This window comes from Mesitornis unicolor, unplaced genomic scaffold (assembly GCF_000695765.1).
Source record: "Mesitornis unicolor isolate BGI_N332 unplaced genomic scaffold, ASM69576v1 scaffold47550, whole genome shotgun sequence".
Lineage (NCBI taxonomy): Eukaryota > Metazoa > Chordata > Aves > Mesitornithiformes > Mesitornithidae > Mesitornis > Mesitornis unicolor.
In genome coordinates this window covers 48600-73645 of record NW_010157147.1, presented here as the reverse complement: position 1 = coordinate 73645, position 25046 = coordinate 48600, and the positions used below count along the sequence as shown (strand labels likewise).

General features: G+C 38.4%; 1 protein-coding gene across 1 annotated transcript in view; it reads right to left on the bottom strand.

Annotated features, from left to right (window-relative positions):
- Positions 1-308: 308 nt before the first annotated feature.
- LOC104536291 (chromosome unknown open reading frame, human C10orf107) overlaps positions 309-25046 on the bottom strand; it is a 42373-nt gene continuing 17635 nt past the window's right edge. The window contains exons 4-6 of the mRNA XM_010178859.1: positions 3649-3771; positions 3107-3247; positions 309-386 (exon numbers count right to left, since the gene is read on the bottom strand). Of these exons, the coding sequence (XP_010177161.1) occupies positions 309-386; positions 3107-3247; positions 3649-3771 (342 nt within the window). The remainder of the gene's footprint in view (positions 387-3106; positions 3248-3648; positions 3772-25046) is intronic.

The following is a 25046-nucleotide window of genomic DNA, read 5'->3' as shown; positions in this document are numbered from 1 at the left end:
AAGAGAAAGAAACTGCCATGCTTTTTTAAAAAAATTAAGATCTCTATTCAGAAATAAACTGAATTTCAACATGTTTTAATTACATATCCTTCTGTTTATAATCTTCCACTCAAGTCTAAACTAAATAACAACGCTGGCAGAACACAGTAAATTTGAGGAACTGGGATGAACTATTTCTAGGTAAATGTTAACAGAACCGATTTCCTTTATACAAAAATAATTACGTTTAGGCAGGGAGCCAGCCCTTCGTGTGCGCCATCCCCTACTGTCCAATTTCTGTGAAATTCAACATCACCTTTCTTATCTGGCTATTTAGGACTTTTTAATTCTTCTGTTCTCAAAGTCTCAGCTTCTTCTTGCATTTGCAGCTTGTCATTTATCTCCGCCTGTAAAGAAAATCAGAAGAAAAAAGTGGCTATGATGGAGCTATCTTAGGCTGCACATTGTCTTTGTGGTTTTGACACGCTGCAGCGCAGCGCGGCAGACATTATCCTACACACCTTCCTGTTTTGCAGACACAACGGTGTGTCAGCCTGTACTTACGTGATAACACTTTATCGTATCGCTGTGCAGGATTCCGATGTAGGGTACGACTGCCATGAGGAGGAAGTGATCTGGGACAGCCATGTCTCACGTAACCTCATCTCGGGAGATAGGCTAATTTGCCTGTATTCTCAGACAGCCTTTACCAATAAACACCAAATCAGAAAAATTGCTTTGGGACTTGGTTGTTGCCACTGTTTTCCTTTGCTGCAGATGTTTGTTCTCTAGTGTAATACATTTTATTGAAACATTGCTGGAATTAGAAAGCATTACTGAGAATGAACAATTAAAAAAACCATATTTCTATGATGTTGCTTGTCTTTCTTAATTACAAACACAATTATGAATGTGTATCTCATTCTTGAAATCCAGACTGCTGTAGGCACTGAGTGTTTAATTTACAATGTAACATTTGTGAGGAAGGTACTAGGGTTGTGATAGATTTTAGTGAAATCTTTGGCAGCGATAATGCGTTGCAATCTTTAATTCTTTAGCATTTGGCAATGTAGGTTCACTGAAAAAAGGCCACAAATACTGGGGGCTTATGGGGAATTTATGTGTACGTATTAACTTCAGCATTCACCATGGCAAAAATACATGAGAAATGGAAGGAGTACAATCAAAGTTTTTCCAAGAGTTGCAAAGTTTTGTTCAAGCAGCTGGAATGGGCTCAAAGATCCATTACAGACTTCACATAAACTGATCCAAAACTTAGAGATACGTTCTTAATGTACTTAATGTACTTTTGATAAAGTGAATGGATTTGGCCCAGAAAAGCTTGCAGTAACTTGCCATATTAGGAACTTTTTGGCTTGCCAATCATAGAAACCCCCACCAGTGCTATACTGCAACCTACCAATGAAGAACCGCAGTTCTCAGTAGTTCAGATTAGCATCGAAAAGCTGGGATTTCTATCTCAACTTAGAATCTTTAGAGAGAGCCTTCGCCATATTTAGTTTATACTTAAGCATCAACAAACATGTCCCTATCTCTTTACATTATGTGCATACTTAACTGCTTTGCTGTGGACGCTGACCCTCCAGGCTATTCCTCTCCCCAGCCACCCCAGCTGCCTTTTCTTCTCCAGTTTTTACATCCCTCCATCTCTGACTCTACCTTCAGTGAAAGTCAGCTGCCACCAAATGCACTATAGCTGCTGCTGTGATCACTGAGTGTCAGCACTGTGATTTCAGGTTAAAGTTATTTTTTAGACTCAACTAAAGCAAGAGATGCCTCGTGTCCCCTGGAGACGTAATGCAGATTGTGAAATCATAGTTCACATGTAACAACAAAAAGGTATGAGTTTGACCATGTATATGACAAAAATCTAGTTATAAGATTGCTGACCTCAGAGGCCAACAAACTGAGAAATTGGGTAATACACTGATGGAGCAATTTGAAAAGGAAATTATTTTCTCTGTAGATAATGAGTTGCAAGAGAAAAAAAACTAAGAAAAAAAACCATTTTTCTAATGTGTGCAGTTGTTCTGAAGAAAAAAAGTTCTCAGCACTGAAGTGAATGAAATCAAGAGCAAGTGAACAACAGGCATTTCCTTTTTTCTGTAGGTATGGGCAGGCATAAGACAACATAGGCCAGGTTCCCTCCTGATTCTAAAGACATGTTGAAATGGAATATCAGATCAAATAGGTAGATCTCATGATGGCACAAACATTCCAATTTATATTCCCCATTCATACATAATCCATGTAAAGCCATTTATCAATGTCACTCTATTTTCTGACAATATTAGGTAGTTAATAAACTGCTGCTTAGTCAACGGTGCCTAATGTGCTGCATCGAAAGTTTGAATGCCTAATGCCACCTGGTTGTTGCAAACAAGAGCGCATTCCACCAGTTCCTGGTGGAACCTAGGTCTAGCTGGTTTGCTTTCCATAATTTCATATGCTTGAAGGAGCAGTTTACAAAATAACAATGATCTACTCTGCTGGCTTTTCACATGTTTCAATTTATAGACCTCCCTGTAGAGAAGCAGATCACCCTACAACAAATTTAAGTCCACTGACAACAGCTTCCTTCCCTTTCATGAACCCCACAGAAAGAACTCATGGATTCCTCAGTCTGCAGACCACATAGTGAAACCTGATCTGTTCTATAAAGACAGCTCTTGTAGAGTCATGCACCTACCAAATGAAGTACAGAATTGGCAAAAATGTGTTATTTCTTATACAGATTCAAGGATGGTGCATAGATGCACCTAACAATTTATATTAAGCACACATTGCATATGCTCCATCACAGCAGCTGATCCTGAACCCCTGAAAAGGAATTCTATCACTGATATCACTGAGAGCAGGACTTGGCCCATGTTTCTTAACACACAGTAATGCTGAAGATATATGTTGTTATGTTACTGAATATTTTTTATCTTACCACATACAAGCTGACTAAACTAGGAGTTATTTATAGAGGCTAATTCACATTTTTACAGCATATGGATGTGCTTTTTGCCAGCTTTAGCATGAACACAGTTTATGTTCATTAAGGCTGAGCTAGCTAATTAACCATAGACAGAATTAGTAGATAACTTTCTAGTAATAGTACCTCAAGGTTGCCAATAATTTCATTTGGGATTTCATCCAGTGCAGAATTCTGATCTTCAGCAGTGCCACCAGCCACAGCATCTGCCTTGAAGAACTCTACCTCTGGACAGGGCTCTTCCAGGTAACCCTCTTGATCAGACCCCTAACGGCAACCAACCACAAGAAATACGTGAGTTAGAACATCCTCCTGCTGTCTACAAGACCATTTGTCAGCCCAAAGACATGCAGCAATACATGAAGCCTGTTTTTGAGAACTCCTGCTCTGACAGAGACCATCAGTGTCTCTCTTCCATTGCCCAGGCCAGGCAGATCCTGAGGTTGTGAAGTCGCCATGGGGTGAGAGTCCAGAGGTGCTGACTGAGATGTCCTCCTGTTAACTGATCAATGCATTAAAAGCAATTTCATTCAATCATAGAAGAGAATGCATGCTATATTTTGGGAAAAAATATCATTAGTAACTCCAACAGGAATAAATGAGGTAGGAGATTCACAGAAAAATAGCTTTTTGGGGGAAAAAAAAAAAGAAGGAAAATTACTGTATACCTCAGATTCTGTCTCTGCAGCTTTTGGTGACGATCTGAGTGACGAATAGGTATCTGAAGGTACGCCTTCCCCCAGCAGAGCAGGGAAGGGAGGAACTGCAGGTTGAGCAAGTTCAATCATATCCTAGTAGAGAGGAGAGGAGAGGAGAGGAGAGGAGAGGAGAAAGTAATTCAAGTTTAATTATTGCTCAGAGGTTTACTGTAGATTTTTTAAAAATGGAAATGAAATAGCTGACAAACAACAAACAAATAAAACCATTTTTGTTAACTATCCAGGTGCTTATAACTGGAAAGTATACTGAAAATTATTATAGATCAGCTTTAATTTCTAGCTACCTCTCAAGGGACCCTCCTTATAATACTTGGAAGGAACAGATGATTTTCATAATTTCATAACACTGCAGCTTCTTACTCATGTGGGTAATTAAGTTCAGGAAACACAGAGCTTGGGTAACATGCAGTCTTCCCAGAGCAAATTTGTCACTTCTGAACAGCGATCTTGTTGCACTTTGGGATGAAAAGGCCCAGCTGCCTAGAAGGGTATCCTTTCGAAGAACTCAGCTGGAAGCTGTAGTGACACTGCATCAAATAAGGCCCTAAGAAAAATATTTTCATGTGTGACTATAATTTAAGAATTGCTAACAGCCAAAGTTTTGCTGCTTCATCTGCTTGTTCCCATTTCTCTTTCCTATAAACTTGGAACCACACTGGTATTCTGCAGGCACGTGAACTGTGGCTCCAGGAATGCTCTGATAAGGAAGTGGCTTTTTCCCCCCAAGCAGCTGGATGCAGCACTTAGTTCTTGCTTGGGCTCTTGCAAGTGATGCAGAAGGAGGCCCTGAATCCTCTGGAGGGACGAAGTTTTGTGTTGTTTTTCTTTAAAAAATGGAAGACACAACATAGATGTCAAATAGGGTGACAAAAGGCATTTCTGAATGAGCCAGGAACAGGGTATAATACTAAAATGGTATGTTTGGGGCCATATGTTTGCAATGAGAAGTGCCCACCAAGAATACAGGGCAGATGTTCCAGTTCTGAGTCAGCTATTACAAACATGATTTTGCTTGGATTGTGTAAGCCAACTACATTAATTCACATCAGCATAATTGCAGCTCCCATAAATTAATTTGCTCATACCTTTGAAATCATAGCCAGGTTGATATTTGTTGTAGTTAGTTACTTGCTACAGCTAAACATGCTGAAAGTATTAAAGGTTCTACACATTTGCAAATGTGAAAGCAAAAACTGAAAATAAACAGTGAAACCTAGCCACTGTACTCTATTGCATTAAAAATCTCTTTTTCAGTCCTAAAAGCTTTTCAGATGTTTGGACTCTGTCATTATCTTCAAGATTCCCTGTCATGTGTGATTTCGCTAAAAAAAGGCAGACAGTATTAGCCCATGTTTATAAGAACCCAAAAGGCTGACAGAAAGATTTCCAGAATTTAAGTGAGGCGAAAACCAGATTTTACAGAAGCATTTTCCTGTATCACTTGTGACTCAAATTTTACAGCACTGTGCTAGTGCCTCACGAAAGCAATCGTCAGAAAGTTTAGGTTTCACATCAAAATGAAAAAGCCTTAAGTTGAGCTAAATATTATTCTTTCTAAAATAAAAAGATTTTTTTTCAAATTAATTTTTTTAACTAGAGCTCTTTCGCTTTAGCAAATACTTCCATTTTCTCTGGTTTCTAATCTTATATTTTCTTATTAAAAATATTAGCTGAGTTGGATGAGAATTCACTTTCTGCTTCCTTAAAATAACATTTTTTGGCTAGTTAGTTAACTAAACACTCAAAATCTTTTCTTTATTTAGATTAAATGATTACTCGATTTGTTCTCTACAGTTCAAATTTCACAAAATGAAATAACGTAAAAACAAAATAGACCGGGTTTTTAAAATCAATTCCTGTCTGACTAAATACATATTCGCAGCACGGGTAAGATTTTCAAAGGTTCTGTTTTCGACTAATATTTTTACTTCACCGCGTCCTTTTAAAGAGAGCCATTCTTTACTCATCTGTTCCGTGCCTAATAATAACTCTTGGATCATTAAGAAATAACTAAATTACAGCAGAACGAGTCTCTTTAATGAGCCATAAGAGTCTCAACATTCAGCCAAAAGTTTTTTTAAAAGACTGTGAAACTTCAATGTAGAATATGAAGTATTTTGTTAAGTAATAATAAGTTTATGAGCAGCACTACAGTTTACAGCCAAAATATAGTGACCTAAAAATGCCATTCTGCATTGCTCCTTCCTATACATTGTGTCCTTAACAAGTCCAGGGGAAAATTAGAACGAATGAATTGTGGTGAGAGCCCGAAGCCAGCAAACGTATTTAAATGAATCCTTCTGATGCAATACTTTCCTTTAAAAAATACAATTAAGTCTTTGTACTTCCTTTGAACAAAACCTCATGTTTAATAGCACCAATGGCTCTGTAGTAAAATCTATTTAAAAACAGAGAAGGAGACACAGTAAGTTTTACACAGTTAAAGTGTCTTTTAAAAATGTCGCTAGTTTCTGAAGTCTGAGTAAATTTATGGTGAATTACTTCCACTGACCTACATTAAAAAAATTCTTCCTCCTTTTTTTAATTCCTGAAGATTTGTCATTATGTGAGCGTTATTCACTATGACAAAGATGTATTACTCAAAGTGTCCTCTTGAATCAATATAACTATCGGAATGTGAGAAACAGTTTGGCAAGATGATAATGCCTTAAAATTAATTGGCAACATTTTCCTGCACGTCGCAGCCCAATGGGTCCATGAGATTCAAACACAAAGGAATCATAAGGCAGTTGCACAAATGGAGAGGGCATATCAGTGTCAGCAACAGATAAGAGGATGCTCCAAAGGAGACTGGAGGGAGCAGAAGTTAAATGCAATATTCTTACTAATTTCTAGATGCAGTAGGGTGCCCAAAGGCCACTCGGATCCGGACATGTTAGAGCAGGCTGGAGGCTGCTCTAATATTCAGCAGAGGAGAATGTGGGGAATCTCATTTGGTGTCACCCTTACTTTCCCACCCCGTTTACACCAAGCTGTGGCGCAGTCCCAGCTGAGCCCCGTAGCTGGTGTTCAAACATCACTCTCCATGTACAGCCCCACAATTTTTCTCTGGAATTCTTTCCAGTCAAAGTGTGCATAAAGAGAGGCAAGTATAAAAAGCATCATGTTCTGTACATAAGCCCACATACTTTCCTTGTTGTTGAGAGCTAGCAAATTACCTTTCTACTAACATAGGCAGAGCAAAGACAATAAAACAGTATACAGGAAAATTTCTAAAACAGAATAATGGCAGGAAAGAAGATTGGTAAAGTGTTCTAATAAATGAGTTCCACAGATGTGGTAGTTATTATAAAATTAGCTTTGCATAACTTACCAATATACCATTACATTTTCCCCCAGATGTTATCTGTTACTTAAATTAATTTTTCATAAGTTACTGTTATTGCAGATTTTACACACACCGTATTTTATTTTTTTAAGTTTCTGTGGCATAAAACAAGGCCTGGCTGATAGCATTACTGTTAATAATATATGTAAGAGGTTTTGGTATTATACAAATGGCTGCTGGGTATATCTTAATAGTCACAGCACAGAACGTCTGCTCTCAAAATACTATGTAGATTAAAACCAGCTATTTACTTATACTCTAATTCAAGTCATTGAAAAGGTTTGCAGTATTTATGTACGTAGCATGAAGGGAAACAATCTACTCCGGGAATAAATATCAGAGTTTGGGAATTAGAAAAGCTAAGGTCAAGGTCAGTTTGGATTTACTAACATACTTGCTGAAAATTAGAATTTATAGTTTATACTTATTTCGTAAATGAGAAAAGAGACTGAGGGGGTGGATTATTTGTCTCTTTGATACAAGGCTTCTGTATCATGGAAACATTTTAAAACCACCTTTTCTGCTTAATATTCTCTGAAATTCTGTACTCCTCTCCATAGAATCTTAACATTAATTTTCCGTAGCTAATCTTACCAAGCATAGGAAAACAATTATTTATAAGGATTGGAAAAAATATCCCACATTCAGCATGGACCATTTCTAAAGCCTTGTAACACCCTTCAAAGCCTTTCAATGCCTATGGATTTGATTTTATATGAATGACAGATGCATTTTATCAAAGGGTGTTCTTTGTGTGGTATTCTCTATATTCATTTAATCTGCGTAGTTTCTAACCGTATGCCATAAGACCTTATGCTACCAGAGACCTGCAGAGACTTCTCTCTTACATATGATCACACATGAGATTTGCTATGAACCAAAATATTTAATAGAGGATTTATGTTAGTTTGCCATTCATGCTAATAAGCATGCCCAGCTGCACACCTACAAACGCAGTGTCGGTTGCTGGAATAAAAGGCATTTACAATATGGTTTGGCTGTCTGTATTTCATGTGGCTGAATTTGAATGAATAACTAATGGACAGAGATGCACTGCTTCACATTGACTCATCCCAGTCTGCCTTTGTTTTTTTCCCCTCTTTAACCTGCCAGCATATGCAAACACAACAAACCCACCCTACTTGCCTTCAGAGGCATCTCCCATCAGTGTTGTCACAGGTGAGGAGGTTTCTGGGGGGCTGCCGATAGCTCTACAAATACATTTGCCATCCTATTTTGCAGGAGTGCTATACAGGAGGTCCAAAGCATATTATGAAGTCCAAACCTTAATCCAGATACACGGTCTGTGCAGTGTGACAAAGATGGCAGAGCTTCCTTCTGAATGCCTTCACTACACACATTTCTATTAATATTTAGAGCAGAATTAAGATCAATGAGGGACTAAACTTGGCCTCAGAAGTTATGGCCCCAGTTGTTAGTGATGCACATGGAAATTCTGTGTGCACGCTCCTGGGCAGGAGTTTTCAAACCACTGTTCCTTAAAGGAGACAAAAGTTCAGTAAGTCAAAGGTATACATTACTCTCTCTTTTCCTGCATTTTAGAATGCAAGTTAATACGTTTTAAAGAGATTTTTCCATGTTTCTGAGCTGAGATGTGAATCAACTCTGTTGACAATACTTCAGTAATTAATCTAGTCCAAAATAGCTATCTGAAGCAACTTGGTGCCTACATTGACAAAACAGGATCTACTCCTCCCCCCAGGAAGCTGTAAATCAGTCAGTGACATCTGGCCTCAAGGACATCAGAGTCATCTGAAATGTGGTAATTTATATTAATGAACATCAATATTAATTTTTAAATAAAAAGAATTTGCTACTGCCATTATGTTTACATATGGAATATTATTTATAGCTTGTGTTCCTCCTTTCCTACATTTTGCCCATAAATTACTGTACGGAAACACACTGTCACAGTTATAAATATTTTTCCTTGGAGTTAAAGCTTTTACATATCCTCTTACTGTTTTCAGTAACTGCATGAGGGCAACAACCAGGATTTTCTTGCTACTCCAGGAACTGCTGCCAATTTTAACGCTCAACTGAGTAGAAAAGGGTGCTTCTACAAAAACAACAAAAGCCTTCCTCTCTAGAGATATCTTAATGCAGAATGCCCTTAATACTTCAATTCTGTAAGAATATCCTAACATACCAGCAAAAAAAAATAATGGTGATTCTACTGGGCTGCAGTCATCTACTTCTGCTTTTACTAAGCTTCCAATTATTACTGCCAATTCGCAGATTATTTAGAAAGACAAAATAAGAGACACAAAAAAAATCCTCAGTTAGCTTTCATGCTGAGGACACATCACTAAATGATTCACCTTGGAATGGTCACTCTAAATTCACAGTGTGTTTAGCATTGCCAAATCTCCTAGAGTTTTAGGATTAGAAGAGAATCTCAGCTTTCATTTAAAAATAAAGTTAGTGTCTAGCTCTTATGGTTGCTAAAGGAAAGACTGAAAACATAAATCCCAAAAGCTCAAAAACTAGACTGAAAGCAAAGGGAGCCAAACAACAACTATTTTTAAGCAAGTCTCATGATTTCTTAGGATCTAGCTCACCATTTTAAATGCTTGAGGTTAACAAACCCCATTCGAAAGCAATGCACAGATTTTGAGGAGGGGTGAAGGATTTTTTCTAGTACCTGAAAGTGCAAGAGTTGCACGTCAGGACTCCTCAAAGCGCCAGCTCCCCCTTTGCACTTCAAGGGCACCCATCAAACAAGCAAAGAGCAGGCAGCTCCAGTTCTGGCTATACAGTTACACTCAACAGGGATCTAAAGCCATTAAAAAACCCTGAAAAACCACGAGAACCTTTCCCACAGCAACCACCTAGCTAGATCTACAAATATTTTTTAAAAGTAAGGGTTTTTTATTAGTCATGTCATCACATTAGAAAACCACAAAAGTCGGTTCTGTTGAACCCACTGCGCAACAGGCAGTCTAATATTTTGGTGGCATACACCTTATCAGGCCAGAGCTTTACATTTCCTTGTTGTACATCTCTTTTTCCAAATCATTTTATCAGGAAAGATCTGATATGAACGCTGAAAACATTGTGATAAAAACGTGAAATCATACTTGACCAGGTGGTACCTCTTTGGTACCTCTTTCTGGGAGGAGGCTTCATACATTTTATAAAGACTTGCTGCAGTCTCAAACTCTCAGAAAATCAATTTACATGAGAGAATGGGCCTTTGTCAACAAAATGGCCTGTAAGAATTAAACTGCTTAGGGGTACCTATCACACCTGCTTTAGGGGCTTTGTCAAACCCCTAAACTTCTCTCTGTAGTAAGTGCAAAGATGACTGCATCTCCTGAGAGTCAGTTAGAACAGCTAAGATAAATTAAGGACCTAACAATTGCTTAATATACCTGCCCCAGACCACAGCAAGCACAGCCTCTTATCTCTCCCATTGACTATACAGGGAACCTAGGAAAGCTGGGTCTCTCACTCAGGCTCCCCAGTTTGCCTGGTGCTTGGAAATATGAAATATTCCCTTTTTTATTCAAAGGACCACTGTGGAAACTCAGTGGGAATTAACAGCCCCACACATTTCTCCTGTAGCCCTGAGCACGTGTGGTAAAACTCAGATGGCTCTTGACACTATCCTGGGCCGTTTTGTCCAGGTTTTACATCTGAGACGCAGCAACATCTCACCAACTGTTACTGTTCCACAGGGCTTCAGGTCAGCCCTAAGACTGCCCAAAAATGCTAAAGGAGTCATGCCTATCTCCAGCACATATGTCGATCTCTGGCATGTCTCACACTCCATGCACACCAGTTAGAACAGGCCTGTGTCCAGGGAGCCGAGTGCTGCCCCACCAGATTTGTCTTAGCTCAGAAAGCACAGTCTTCAGTCTTTATCTAAACAGGAGTGCGATGTATATGAAACAAATTGACTGCTTCTGATGAGAAAGCTTGACAGCAGAAAAAGTAATATTTTGCTGTTGGTACAGTAATCACAGCCTCGAGCTGGACAGAGGGCCCACCTCCTGCCTTTGTCCGCTGCCACTCTTCAACAGCCTCCCCTTCCTATCCATTTCCTCCAAAACCAGCACTTACTGCATGCATGACTGGTCATGGACAAGCCGCTTGCAACTGCCCCGTACTCCGCGCATTCCTCTCTGTGGAGTCCCCTCAGTCATCAGGTGTGTTAGATGGGAACAGGCTTGTCTATATTGATTCACCCCCAGCTGATGCTTCAGAAAAAAGCTGCTCTAACATTTAAAAGGTTGCATTAAAAAAACCCAACAAACCCAACCTAAAGAATATCGATTCTAAGCTAAGAGGGAAAAAAATTGCTCCCGCAATTTAAAAACTACAATATAGATTTTTTTTTTTAAATATGCTACATTAGAAAACTTCTCAGAATATATGGTCACATAAAAATGGAGAGTTTGTGTTCTTTGTTATTAGACCTAAACCATAAAGTCTTTGCCTAAGTGTGTAAGTTTCTGTTAAAACAACAATTTGTCCTGTGGACTGTAAATTCAATTACTGTTTTTATTGGAATCACATTTTGCTTTGGAAACAATCATGCAGAAAAACAACCGGTAACTTAGACATCTTAAAAACATCTCAAAACAGGCAAGGCTATGAGAACAAATCAGTTATGGTAATTCTTCCACTGTGAACTGCAATGTTTTTTAAATCCATTTCCATATTTTTAATTAACACCTAGTTAAAAAAAAATCTTACTGTAGGACATTTTAATCACAAACGGGAAAACAAATTTACTTTATCAGAAAATTGACTTGACACTATTTTAGGGACTTATTTTTCATGTTTTTATCGTCAAAATTAGGTTATTACCATATATTTTCCAACTTAGGAATGCAGAAGTAAGCCAATTTTTCTCTCAAATTTCAGAGTTACAGTTTTCAGTCACCTCTCTCTGTGAAACCGGTCTATTTTAGCACCAGAATATTTGATTGGTACACATAAAACCCCACAAAAGTCTAAGATATCAGTACTTCTTTAAAATTGCATTGCTGTATAACTGGAATCTGCAGTATTCTCACCGCAGCCTGTTAGCCAAAAGAAACCACCACTTCCTTATATCACGCTTGAATTTCATATCCCATTGTAAACAGGCTCTCCTTATTACAGTGCATGTTCATGAATTTGTTTATACAGGGTCTCAGATCAAATGCTGGGGCTGGTTTTAACTCTATCTTATAATACTGCCATTCACATTAAAGAAAAATACAGTTGTGGATAGGGGCAGGGTTAGTCTGGTGAATGCAAGAGTTAAACAAAGCTTTGTTTCAGCATAGCTTGGCTTGGTGGATGACTTGAAATTTAATAAGTTTCCTCTTGGTAAGCTGCCAAAACCAACCACACCTTGCATGATGTGAGGTGATTTTTGAGAAGGTAACGTCTCCTTACAGATTATCTCCTCCCACTTCGACTTGGAAGGTTTCTGAGAAGAAGAGTAATTTCCATTTCTGTTGGGGCATGAAATGTTTTCTGGGGAAAAAGCGCATAAATCTCATTCTGCTTTGACTTGTTACGAAGCTCATGACAAATCATATAATCAAATGTGGATATTTCAAAATTTGTTTAACAAATGATGAGAAGAAACAAACATTTCTACCAAATAATTTCCCCCTAAATAAAAACAAAACAAAACAAAACAACACTCACTTAACTCCTTAACTCCTTAAACTCTAAGTTAACTTCATCTTTTAGAAAATTACCACACACATGTAACACAACCAACAAAAATCTGACATTCTTTCAAACGTTTCCACAATCATACAGAATTTTAACATAAGTCAGGACCGAGAGTAAACACTTCAAAACTCTGAAGTGAAAATCTTGAGTCAGCCATAGAATAAGTGAATATGAAGGGCACTGGGTTGAACTGTACACTATAGGCTTTCCCTCCAACTCCTTGTGCTTTGTCTTTTTGAGAAACTCTGTTCTACAAGAATAGGCAAAGACAATGTGATCACAAAGCCCGCGCACAGTCTGTCTGATGAGATAAAGACAATGTCTCTGTGACAAGCAGCTTTCGATGGGAAAAAATGAAGCAATGATGGCAAAGGGATTTTTCTATTTATTCCTTTTAGCAGCACCTTTTCCCTGGCAGCTTTCCTAAATAGCAACATCATAACTACCCAGAGGGAGCAAATGCTAAACACCAGCACCTTCTCTTAAGAATGCACAGTTATACCCAGAAACATGACATTGCTTACTCTGAAGTTGCTGTCTTTCGATCTAACCCTCAGAAGAAAACACCTATTGGGAACATCAAATGTGTCTGGATTACCAAGCAGAGAAGTTGAGGAGAGGGTAGGCTGGAAAGTTCAGCTGGCAATAAAGGTGGAGTGGATGGGGACACAGAAATTAAATTGGTCCTGTGGAAGGAAAGACTTACTCAGCAGCTCAGGGAAAAGTGGGGTCAACGTGCAGAAGAAAAGAGCAGGAGCGATGGGAAGTGGCTAACAACAGAGCTGAACATCTCGCATGCGGAGGAGAGGTGGTGAGGCTGAACAGATCCATCTTCATCCGTCTGGCAGCAGAGCGCAATGCCGAGCTGTATCACTTATTGTTCCAGTCTCCAACGCCTCTTTGGCCCTACTGCCGAGCGTGCCAGACCACACGAAGCAGCCTAATGTCTATTGCGGCTCCAGCGGTATCTCTGTCACCAAACCAAGATTTCAACTTCCTTTTTCAATAGACTCTTAACCTGAAGACCATATCAAAGATGGCACTCGAAAGACTTCCAGGAGGTGGGACCTTTTTACTTCCTTATCTATGTCAGGCCATTTCCCTCTGATAATCCCTTGCTCCATCTAGACAACATGTCCCATATCCAAGGTCCTCCTGCCATAGGATTCTTGATTTTGCTTTAAACATTTGGCAGAATGTGAAGCAATTCTCACCATTGCCACTGGGTTTGTGTTCTTCTATTGACTGGAAATATTCATCTAGGCACTGAAACACAATCTTTCTCCAGTTGACATAGTCCATGTGTATACACACACACATCTATATCTAGATCTAGATCTAGATCTATCTACCTGTAACTGCTAATTGTTGTTTAAGCCTTGTAAAACTAAAAAGTCCAAAACTAAAAATGGCTTTTAAAGAAGGAATTGATACCAAGAGCTGAAAAAAAGACCCTACTAGAGATCCTAAAGAGAAAAGACGTTACCAAATATAACAGACCATTTTTCAGTATAGTCCCTCTGCACAAACTGTCTTCACATTTATAGGACTGACTGGTTTAAGAGTTCTTTGCAGGTGTGAATTATATCACGTATACACCCTAAGAAATCATACTGGACGCACAGCTCCGAGTGGAAGAAATAGAGCTGATAGGAGATGCCATTGAAAAATTTGGCCCCAGAATGAGAGACAGGTTATTTCTCCATGACAAGAAGTAACTTATCAGACATATTTGTCTCTCAATGGTAAATTAGCCTCCAAGCAACGTCCTCCATCAGAGAAAGATCTTAAGGTGCTCTTATAATAAAAGTGATTGCCAATTTGAGCACTTTAAGTTGATTTTTTTTACAGCGTTAAGATTATTAAATTTGTGAACTTTAAATAATTATATTTCAGCCAGTGTTTTACTAGATCTCTCCCTACCTTCTCTGATTTTAATTTTCTCACTTGTCAGCATGTCTTGGCAGTGAGAACAAGAAAGACCTCAAACCTTTGCTGATTGCTTTCCACGCAATCTGATTTCTATAAATTAGAAGTTGCTGATGGGGAAGCAGACAGCAAGTACCCTTTGATCAAGATACACATCTTGATCTCTTTTATCATTTTTTTTTATAAAAACAATAATATTACAACAAAAAAAAATCATCATACAAGCTTTTCGATCAAAGTGTGTCACTGTCTGCTTCCCAGTCAACATACTGCCAGTAAATTGGCAAGGCGCCCGGAAAGAGGAGGCAGCAGCTGGTGGGTTTGATCACCATCTGTAGATCACGGATGTATAAAATAGAATGTCTCCATCTAGTGGGCAACTGCATTCGAGAGGAAATTTGAAAATGGGTTGGGGTCTACTTCCAAGGATGGCAGAAGGAGCTTCACTAGACTTCCTGTCAGCAGAACTGGGCTCTAAAGCTGTACCACACTGGAAATCTATCTCACGCAAGAAAGGCATTGAAGCCCCACTGGCTGTTCCATCGCTGTGCTGGATGCTTGCCCTTGAAATGGTGTTATCTCCAGGAGCTTTCATAAAGTATCTGTTTCTGTGGTCTCCTGACAAACCAGCTCTTTGCAACACTCCACAGCACCCTGGAAGTCTTAAGGACCAAAATTTGAAAATGTAAAAGAGAGAACAGGAAAAGGAAAGTGAGAGCAAGGACACCATTAGTGTCCAGAGCTCCTGAAATAAGCAATAAGGAATGAGATGAATATGCCAAGACAATGTGTTCTTTTAAGAAGAATTAAACTGCAGCATATTAAAGCATTACTCCCTGACTACTCAGTAACAGACGTGCAATATTACAGAATCACACAGAATCACAGAACGTTAGGGATTGGAAGGGACCTCAAAAGCTCATCCAGTCCAATCCCCCTGCCGGAGCAGGAACACCCAGATGAGGTTACACAGGAAGGCGTCCAGGCGGGTTTTGAATGTCTGCAGAGAAGGAGACTCCACAACCTCTCTGGGCAGCCTGGGCCAGTGCTCTGTCACCCTCACTGAGAAGAAGTTTCTTCTTGAATTTAAGTGGAACCTCCTGTGTTCCAGTTTGTGTCTGTTAAATTCTACGTTAAGTTTCTCATGCCGTTTCAGATAACATTCTTGACTGAGTACAACAGGGGTAACATGAGACACACAGATTTGTTCTTCAGAGAAGTGCTAGGAAGCGGTCCTTGGGACACATTTTAGAATCCACGTGGCAGCTCAAATAAAGGAGAAACTGAGGCACAAGCCAGTGCTCTGACACCTCCTTCGCAACAGACACATGACTAGAACAAGTACTTACTAAAAGACAAATCCCACCACATTTATTATACCTCCCCGCCTTTCATTGATTCCCATCCTTTTTGACAACAACTCCACCAGCAATGTCCTGACTGGACATATTTTATGCACAACCATCTAGTGTGAAAACTGCATCCTAATGAAGAACTATCAGTACAGCAAAATGAAATAAAGAACAACAAGAAGATCACACTATTGATTTTTTCTGTCCACATATGGACTAGACCTAAATTCCCTTAACTTGAGAAATCTGCTGAGATACCTCTCCAACAGAGCATGATTATGTTTCATTAATGACTTCTCTGGATGCAAGACAGGTCCTAAAATAGCTCTTCTTTTTCTGAATATCTTTTAATAAAGTTATTTAAGATGCGTTTTGATTTTACAGATCTAAACTGGTCACAGTAAAGCATTTTCTACTGTTATCATATACTCCATTGCATTACAAGTAAGTTTATTACTCTATAAATAATTCATTCAAAGGAACTTCAGTTTAACAGCACCTAATAGACACAATCACTTAAGGTAACATGCTGGCACATTTCAGCTTTAAATCAGAAGCTGATCTGTCTTCATATTAAAAAAACCCCAAAATTTACAAGAAGAAAGCATCATTTTTAAGAAACTCAGGCATGAGTGCTTAAAAATGAAGACATTACATGTCAACAGATTTTGTGCTAATTTACTGTCTTGCTTGTTTGTGCAGAAAGAGGATGAGAGTTGCTTCAGTCTAATCTGATTCCTTTTATTTTAACAGAAACTATAAGAATTAGAAATGAATGTTTGTTTCTTCAGCAATTTGCTGTGATAGAAGCTTTATTTTTTCAGGTCAGCACTCTCCGTTTTTGATTGCTCAATGGGAGCGCCACAATGGCTGAAAAAAGAAGGTTCTAAAACATTAGGAAACAGAAACTGCTGACTACCTGGTGAAGGAATAATGATTTATAATATATGAATAGGGGCAATAATTGGATAGCAAGCTGTACTCAAAAAAGCCTTAATTCACAGATCTGACATCAGAAAGTCATAATCCATCGATCTAGCATCAGAATGATGGATTATGACTTTTTAAGAACATGTAGACATGTCAGCTTCACCAGCATTCCGGGAATCGTAGTCCAAATTGTTTTACTGAGGTCATCTGAACAATTCCAGCTTTTTCCAATACAGCTGAGGCACTAATATTTTGAAACGTAAAAGTTCTGTTGGATCCATTTTTTTTCCTTTCAAATCCTAAAAATCCTCCAACCAAGTAACGTAGGCTGACATAACTTGTGATTGAAGAATTATTTTTAATTACTTCAAGTCTGTGTCATTTTCTTAGAGATGAAAACAGATTTAAATCCTAATTGATTTTTGTGTCAAAAATGTTTCGTATTCAAATTTGGAAGTGAAAAGACCAAGGGGCAAAGTGAGGGATTAACTACTATTTTTCTTTCAGGAAGAGCACTGACATATACCATGCACATTTCTCCCTGGACTACTGCAAAAATATCTAAATTTTGACCTCCGACTCCCTCTTTTTTTGGACTCTGATTAGGTTTGAAACTGTCACTGCCAAAAATAAAGCTATGATGTGAATTTACATGGAAAGTTTTATGAAAAGAAGTATACTTTTGCAACATGTGAATACCTAGAGATTTAAATGTATTTTTTTATGAAGAAGTTTTTTTCGTAACTCAAAAAGACATCTTCAATGTATCTTCAATGAAATACTTGGAGCTCCACTTTCCTCACAAAAACAAACATGGGGTAAGTTTACTGAATGAAAAATTCAGGAAAGTTCCAGAGATCCTTTCACTGAGCATCATGTGCTTATTTGCAAGTAAACCACAACTTCATTCATGAATTTCTACTACAAAATCTTACAGAGGCATTTCCCCAACATAGTTACGTGAAGCCACCTATAAATTAACAACTACTACATTTGATTAATGCAATGGCTCAGACAGATGAGAGCTCTTAAAAAAATGCCTTCTGTTCCAGACAAGTGTTGAGAATAAAAAGAAAATGCCACATGAAATATACTGACTAAATATTTTCAGCATATACACATATTAAAACCATAAAAAAACCCATGAATAAAACCTCTTCCAAAGGTATAAAAACTTTAAGTATACAAGTAACAAAGGCCAGAGGGCAAAATAAAAAAACCATACCAAGCTGGGGTTGCATATCTCTGTATTTTACCTGCAAACTCCTTTGTATCTTCCCTTGTCTAGAAGGCTAAGTTTCCCTTTCTCTGGCCTTTCTCACCTTATTTCCCTTCCTACAGTTTTTAAGAGAGTTTATTAATAAAGGAACAAGTTACGTGAAGCTTTTTTTTTCTCTTTTATACGTTCAAAACTAAAGCCACTATGGGAAGGAGAAGAAGTCATAGGGCTCTTTTACAATGGTTGAAATAATTTATTTCACTAAAAACCACGTAGACTGAGCAAAAGCATCCTGAGCCTGGTCTCAGCTCAGATTTCAAAACAAACAATGACAACAACAAGACCAAAGGAGGAGAAAAGACAGCTGTGGAAAAGCACCCTTTGAAATCTCAATGGTTCACAGAACAACAGGGAAAAATAATGCACTTTTCACAACAGTAGACAGAAGCAATTTACTTCATTTTGACAACTAAATATGAAATGGCCAATAAAAATCACTGCCACGTTACACACATTCTGTCTAAACATACGTAATCTTCTTGGAGGTCTCACTTAAACGGATCACATCACTGAAAAGCAACTACTTCTTTTGAAAAGCCTTAAACGGCAGCAGCACCGCACAAGTGATCAAAAGAGAGTACCTCACTTGATTAACTTCACTGAAGTTGTAACATTGGCAGGCTGTAATCACTCACTTGGAATGCAATCATGAGGACACCACGGCCAACAGTTTTCTGCTCGTGATTTATATGCCTGAGGTTGTAACAAGCAGACAGGACATCAGCTTTGCAACTTCTTTCAAAGAACCTGTTGTGTAGTGCCCTAGCAGCGTCCAACCAGGTTCACTGCTATTCATCATCAACCAGCTTCTACCTCAATTTTCCTTGGATCCTTCCCAACCTAGTATTTACCCAGCTCAACTCAATTAAGCTTATGACATCAAATGAGACCAAGTAGGGTGGCTACAACCTTTCTAACCTTTCCAGACTCAAGAATGAATACAGTCCTTAGGACTGTATGCAGGAGAAGACAGGAGCATGGCAACCTGGGTATCTCCTGATTCCTCCTCTTTTTTGGACCTATGCATTAAGTCCTACCTCTTTTCTTGTTATTAAACTGGTTGTATCCTTTCTTTGACCTCACCAACACCGCTAACTCATTTCATGTATATTATGGAGCAGCAGTCAGATGTTAGCTTTCTGTCTTTAATGACGTGTGCTTGAACCAATGACCTTGAAGTGAAAGGCTCTGTAGATCTTTAGCATTCCCTTGATATTCCAGGCCCTTTTATCCATCTAGTTTATAAGCAAAACCTGTGTGCAAAAGGAACGCTTACTCACAATTACTATTATGATCATTCTGCTGTGGCAGTACATCGCACTGAAAAAAATATGAATTATAAAGTGCACGGGTTAGTAAAATTTAAATCAAGCAAATGTTTAATATCAAGCCACTTCACCTTTTTCTAAAGTTCGGCAAATTTATTACAAAGCATTGAAATTGCACTTCAAGCCCTAAGGCCTGAGTGTTAGAACCTGCCTGATTAATGTAATTAAAAGAATAGCGTAACTCAAGATCTATTAAAAATTAAATACATGTGGCCTTATTGTTTACTTCCTATTGATAGCATGATTTCTAGTTAAGCATTTGCACTGCTTAATACCTGACAAATTGTTAAGGCAAATCCCCTTTTCTCCTGCTGTGCACATGTTTAAAAGAACACAGGTTAAACACGGCAATAAAAAAATTGGGGAATTCTGTTTTTGGTCACAGTGGTGCTTACTTCCCTCTTCCCATTTTTGCAGTAAGCAAGGGCTGCTGAAGAGGTGGAAAGTCTCAGGACAGGAAGGCATCAAGCTGGAGAAAGGTAGGAAAATGCTGCTTTGGACAGAATCTTTCTCCCCTCCATGGTCACTAAGTGTCTTGTATTGCAGCTTTTTATCTTAACCAAGGCCTGGCTTGCAGGAGGAGCCGAGCTATACGAATTAGCTTATTAGACATACATAGCTTGTGAGGCCTGATCCAGAGAAATGTTCAACGGGCGCAAAGCTGGCAAGTTTATGTGGCATAAAAATACTCTCTTACACAGTGCTTCTGAGACACTTGCAAGTGCATGGCCAGCAAATGCTGGCTAGCGTACTGAGGGATCCCAGACGTCTAAGAGGCAGGTTTTATGGGATGGAAATCTAATTTTCTTCACTCTGAAACCACAGTAAAAAAACCCTTACTTTTTCTGCAAATGTTGCCTGTATATCTCCATTTTCTCCTGCAACAGTTCTACAGTTCCCTTGTCACTGTACCGATCAGCAGCCCCTCCCAGTACATGAGGTGCAAAACGAATGAAAAAAATTAAAACAAGTTGGCAAATGCACCTATATATACATATTTCATGTTAGCACAGTTACGCTTCAGAAATTATGGCAACAGCAATAGAATTCTGCTGCTGTGATCATGGATAATCAAAGCGAGTGAAAAAAAAGCCAGTGCTGAGATATTTTCAAAGGTATGAAAGTCTTTGCCGTTGTGTAATTTAAATTTACTTGCCATTACTTGAAATTTCCTTTCGTCTCTGTGATTAGAATTTAAATGCTCCCTAAGTATATTAACAAATATAATTCCTGTTAATGTTCCAGAAATACTGCAGCCACCTTCTCAATGTTGAAAACTAACTAGACTCCTTAGTTTACTACAGAAAACACAAAGCAAAATTAGTTAAAATGTTTTGAATATGAAGTCTTATTTAGAAATAAACCATAAGATGAACTAATACAGCACTTCCTACTCTTACACATATACACACACAGCACAAAGCTATAGCAGTATTTTACACAACTGTACCTATGGGATGTTTCATTTTTGCAAGGTTATTTTTGAATGTAATAATTTTCAGTTTGAAGCCAAATTTTGCTACCGTTAGATACCATGGTGATGTCTATTTTAGATACAATCCTAGTAGATCCTCTGAAATTACTTGGGGTACAGCGGATTAAGGATACCTAATTTGGATTGTAAAACCTAACTGGACACCCAAAATTTATACCTGACAGCAGTAAAAGAAGCACAGACATCAAAAGCCCTCTCATGGGTTATCCCATGAAAATTTTTTCCAAAAATCTCCATCTCAACAATTTCCTTAATTTTCAAATTCAAGATGTCATTGACGAGTGGAAATTACTGTTCTCTGAAGAGAGATTTCAACAGAATATTAGTGACACGTTGAAGTTTTAATGTAGCCCAAGTAAATCGGGTCTTAACAGGGAAGTAGTTGGCAGAGTCAGTCTGCCCCTCAGGTAAAAATGAAGCTGCAATACCTTGCTGCACCACTACTGTTTATTGTAGCATTGGGCAAGTTTACTGTATTCTTAATGAGGACCTTTAATTTATTCCCACTTTCATACTGATCTTATTGGACTTGACACAGAATTCTGTAAGTGGCACAAATCTATAAAAATGGCCTTTTATACACCTGAATCCCACAGAGTAGGGTTTAGTTTGTTAACAGGCATGCTACCTTTCTTTTACTCTTCATCTATTCTTCCCCAATTAGGTTTGGCAGAAAGCGAAAAGAAAAAAATAAAATTAAAAATAATCAAATTGTGGTTGAAGTTATTGACTCCTATCTGATTAAGCAATTAATTTTGCTTCTAAAATTGGTAGCACATTAACAGAGAAGTGCTAAGGAAGAAAGCAGGTTGTCTCTTTAATTGTATTTCTTCACAACAAAGTGGAACAAGAACAATTCATGTGGCACTGAAAAACTTGTGTGCCCAATTGCCAACTCCCAGAGGAACCCACAGTCCACTGTTTGATATACCATGCCCTGTTGGCCATTTAATGTACAGGCTTTCAACTTTCCTATTTCCTAAATAAGCTCCCTTACCGCAGTCATCTTCATTTTATTCTAATGCATGTGGTTTGCTGCTTATTAGTTCACGTAATGTTCCCACTACTATGAAAGAAAAAAAAAATAATCCACAAAGATTCTGTCCAAATTCTCATTTTATCGTGTACTTGTCAAATATTAAGATTCTCCTAGTCTGTCAGACTTCTAAGCTTGTCTAATGTCTGTCATTTGTATTCAAAATTAATAAAGTCTATCCATGCTGTACGATTTTTCAGTTGCTCTGATTCTGATTATACACAATAATTTGTAATTTAAATTCACACAAAAAGTGCCAATTTAGCAATGTGTTTGCGTTGTCAGTTTTAAAGGCTTGGCATTTATGACTCTGATACCAAAGCCCTCTTTTTTCCGCTCGTTACAAAGTTCCAGTAATGCTTGGACTGTCCAATTATTTCTGGTAATTTGATTATGTATCCTCTTTCTTTTATTATTTACCCATTTAACTGAGGATTGAGTGGAACAAAGAGGGACAATTAAAACAGTGTAATAAAACCAGTATGAATAGCAAGAGTAGGAACTGAAGTCAAACCAGCAGCAGTTAGGAAATATGAAGATAAGACCGAAATCCTGTCTTTAACTTCTCCTATTGTGTTTTGCTGTGCCAGGGCTGCAAAGAAAATGACATTATTTTTATATTCAGTAATTCTGAGAGGTATATTTGCACGAGCAGCAGGGAGGGAGGGACAAAAGATACAATCTCTGTCATGGCAATATGCGTAACATTTGGCTGCAGCATTCCATCTTGACAATTTCTTGATTTCTCATACAAAATACGATTATTAAACAGAAATGAACGGTTCAGTACTGAGTCACGTACCAGCATGCATGTACCTATCAATAGACTCAAGGGATCATTCTCAAAATAGACAGAAATGTAAAGACGTTTTTAGAAATCCCACCGGAGGGCACCACATTGCATCACTAGTAGGACTTCACAAAAAAACCCCAAAAAATCAACCAACCGACCCAAAAAACCTCCTAACCTCTAGCTATCAGTTTCTTTTAATCTAGGTCTGAGAGACAAAAGTAATGCAAAAAAATTGAAAGCAGTCTCCCACAACAAGCTTAAGTGAGGGCAAAACCTTTAAATACTTCATTTGAAATACGATCGTTACAGGTAATTTACCATTTCTCCAAATGTAAGTCTTCAACTACATCCTAACTCCTGAAGAATACAAAAAGCTGGCAAAGTATCTTCCTTAGAACAAAAGAAAATCATTAAGAGTCCTAAATGTATGAGAGAGAGATAAAAAATGATAAATGAGTGTCATGAATACAAAACGAATGCTAAGAAAAACTGAGAGAATGTTAGGCAGATATTCAAAGTGGAATAAGCTCTAAGGAACATCCCCATCACTCCTCCATTTTATTGGACAATACATGGGGTCTACACACATTGCCAATGGTTACAATGCATCTTTATTCACGGCACACAACATTCAGAGAATCCAAAGATACAGACCTAATTCCAGCCTGTCAGCGCTTGAAACTTGCCCACAGCCTTGATCAGTCCAGAATTCAAGACTTCTCAAGCACGGGCTGTTTTCACAACTCTGAGACCATATTTGGATGGCCTTGCTGTAAATGAAGCATGTAACATTCATCTTTATCACTTAGAATTTATGCCACTTCCTTAGACTGTGTTCACAAGCCAAATTGGATATGCACAGTCAAAATAAACTACAGAGCAATTGCGCAAGATATTGTTCCTTGTATAGCATTATTTCAGCAGAAGAGACAACAGAGAGAATTATTTGAACAGAGAGACAACAAAACTTTTACCTAGCACATGAATTCTAACACCAAGAAAACAGTAATGCATGTATTAGCATGTAATTCATGTACTGTGTTCTGTGCTGTGAGAGCAGTAGCCATATTTTCTGCAATGTGTTTTTACAATATTGTTGGGTTCTTGTAGAACCAACCATCATAAAAAGTGGAGAGCACAATGCTAATGTATTTCAGCTGAAAACATCCATGTTTGTTTGGGTTTTATCCTGGACACAGCATCATTTGCAGCGTAACTGCAGAACCTATGTGGGCTCTGGCACAGGCCGAGCAATCTAAGAGAAAGATAAATTTTGAGGGTGAAATCAGTCTGGGATCAAAAAAGACAAAGCTTATACAAATACTCACCACTTTTGCATCTTAAGGTCAGCCAAAGATTCTGCCCATTCTTACAAGTAAGGAAAAGCAAACATTAAGTATACACAATAAAGTATTCCTCCTCAGTTGTTTTAAGTTGGTCAAGAGGAGACTCAGGATGACTCCACTACCAAATTTTCAACAGTGCAATGGGAAGCCAAACCATAAAATAATTCAGATAATCATCTTAATCGTGGCACACACTAAAAGAGTCCAGCTGCTGTCTTTTCAAGTCTACCCTAGGAAGACAGTATAGTCTACCTATTTGATGTTGTTTTCCTGAGTGCAATGGCTGAAGATACCTAATGAGGTCTTAGCTTCTATAAACAATGCAGTGGATTGGAGGGAGACTCGCAAAGTGTGAGATTACTTAAAGCTGATGAAAGATACCAATAGGAACCTATTTCCCAAACCAGAGGAACTAGAGATAGCGAAGCTCAGCGGGCTGGAGTTGGTGGGAGATGGCCATCAGCCAGCATTGAAGAATGAGACTGGAATGCCAAAATTTCCCCCTCTGCTCTGTCGCTAGCAACCTGTAAATGATTCCTGCTTTGGGCTCAAATGGTGAGACAGTGTAGGAACTTGGTCATGGCCTCTTCCTCTCCTCTCTGCACAGCTGCACATCGGCTACCTCAACTTCGACTGCAAAGCCTGCTAGTTTTCTTCAGGTGCTGGGAAAGAAGGATATGAAGAGGGCACTAAGCACAAGTATAGCGCTGCCCTTCCCATACCACTTGGCAGCTTCTTCCCGTATTTCTCGTGCCCCGTAATACTATTGCAGTGTATTGGGACTCTCATGAAAGAATTGATCATTATGCT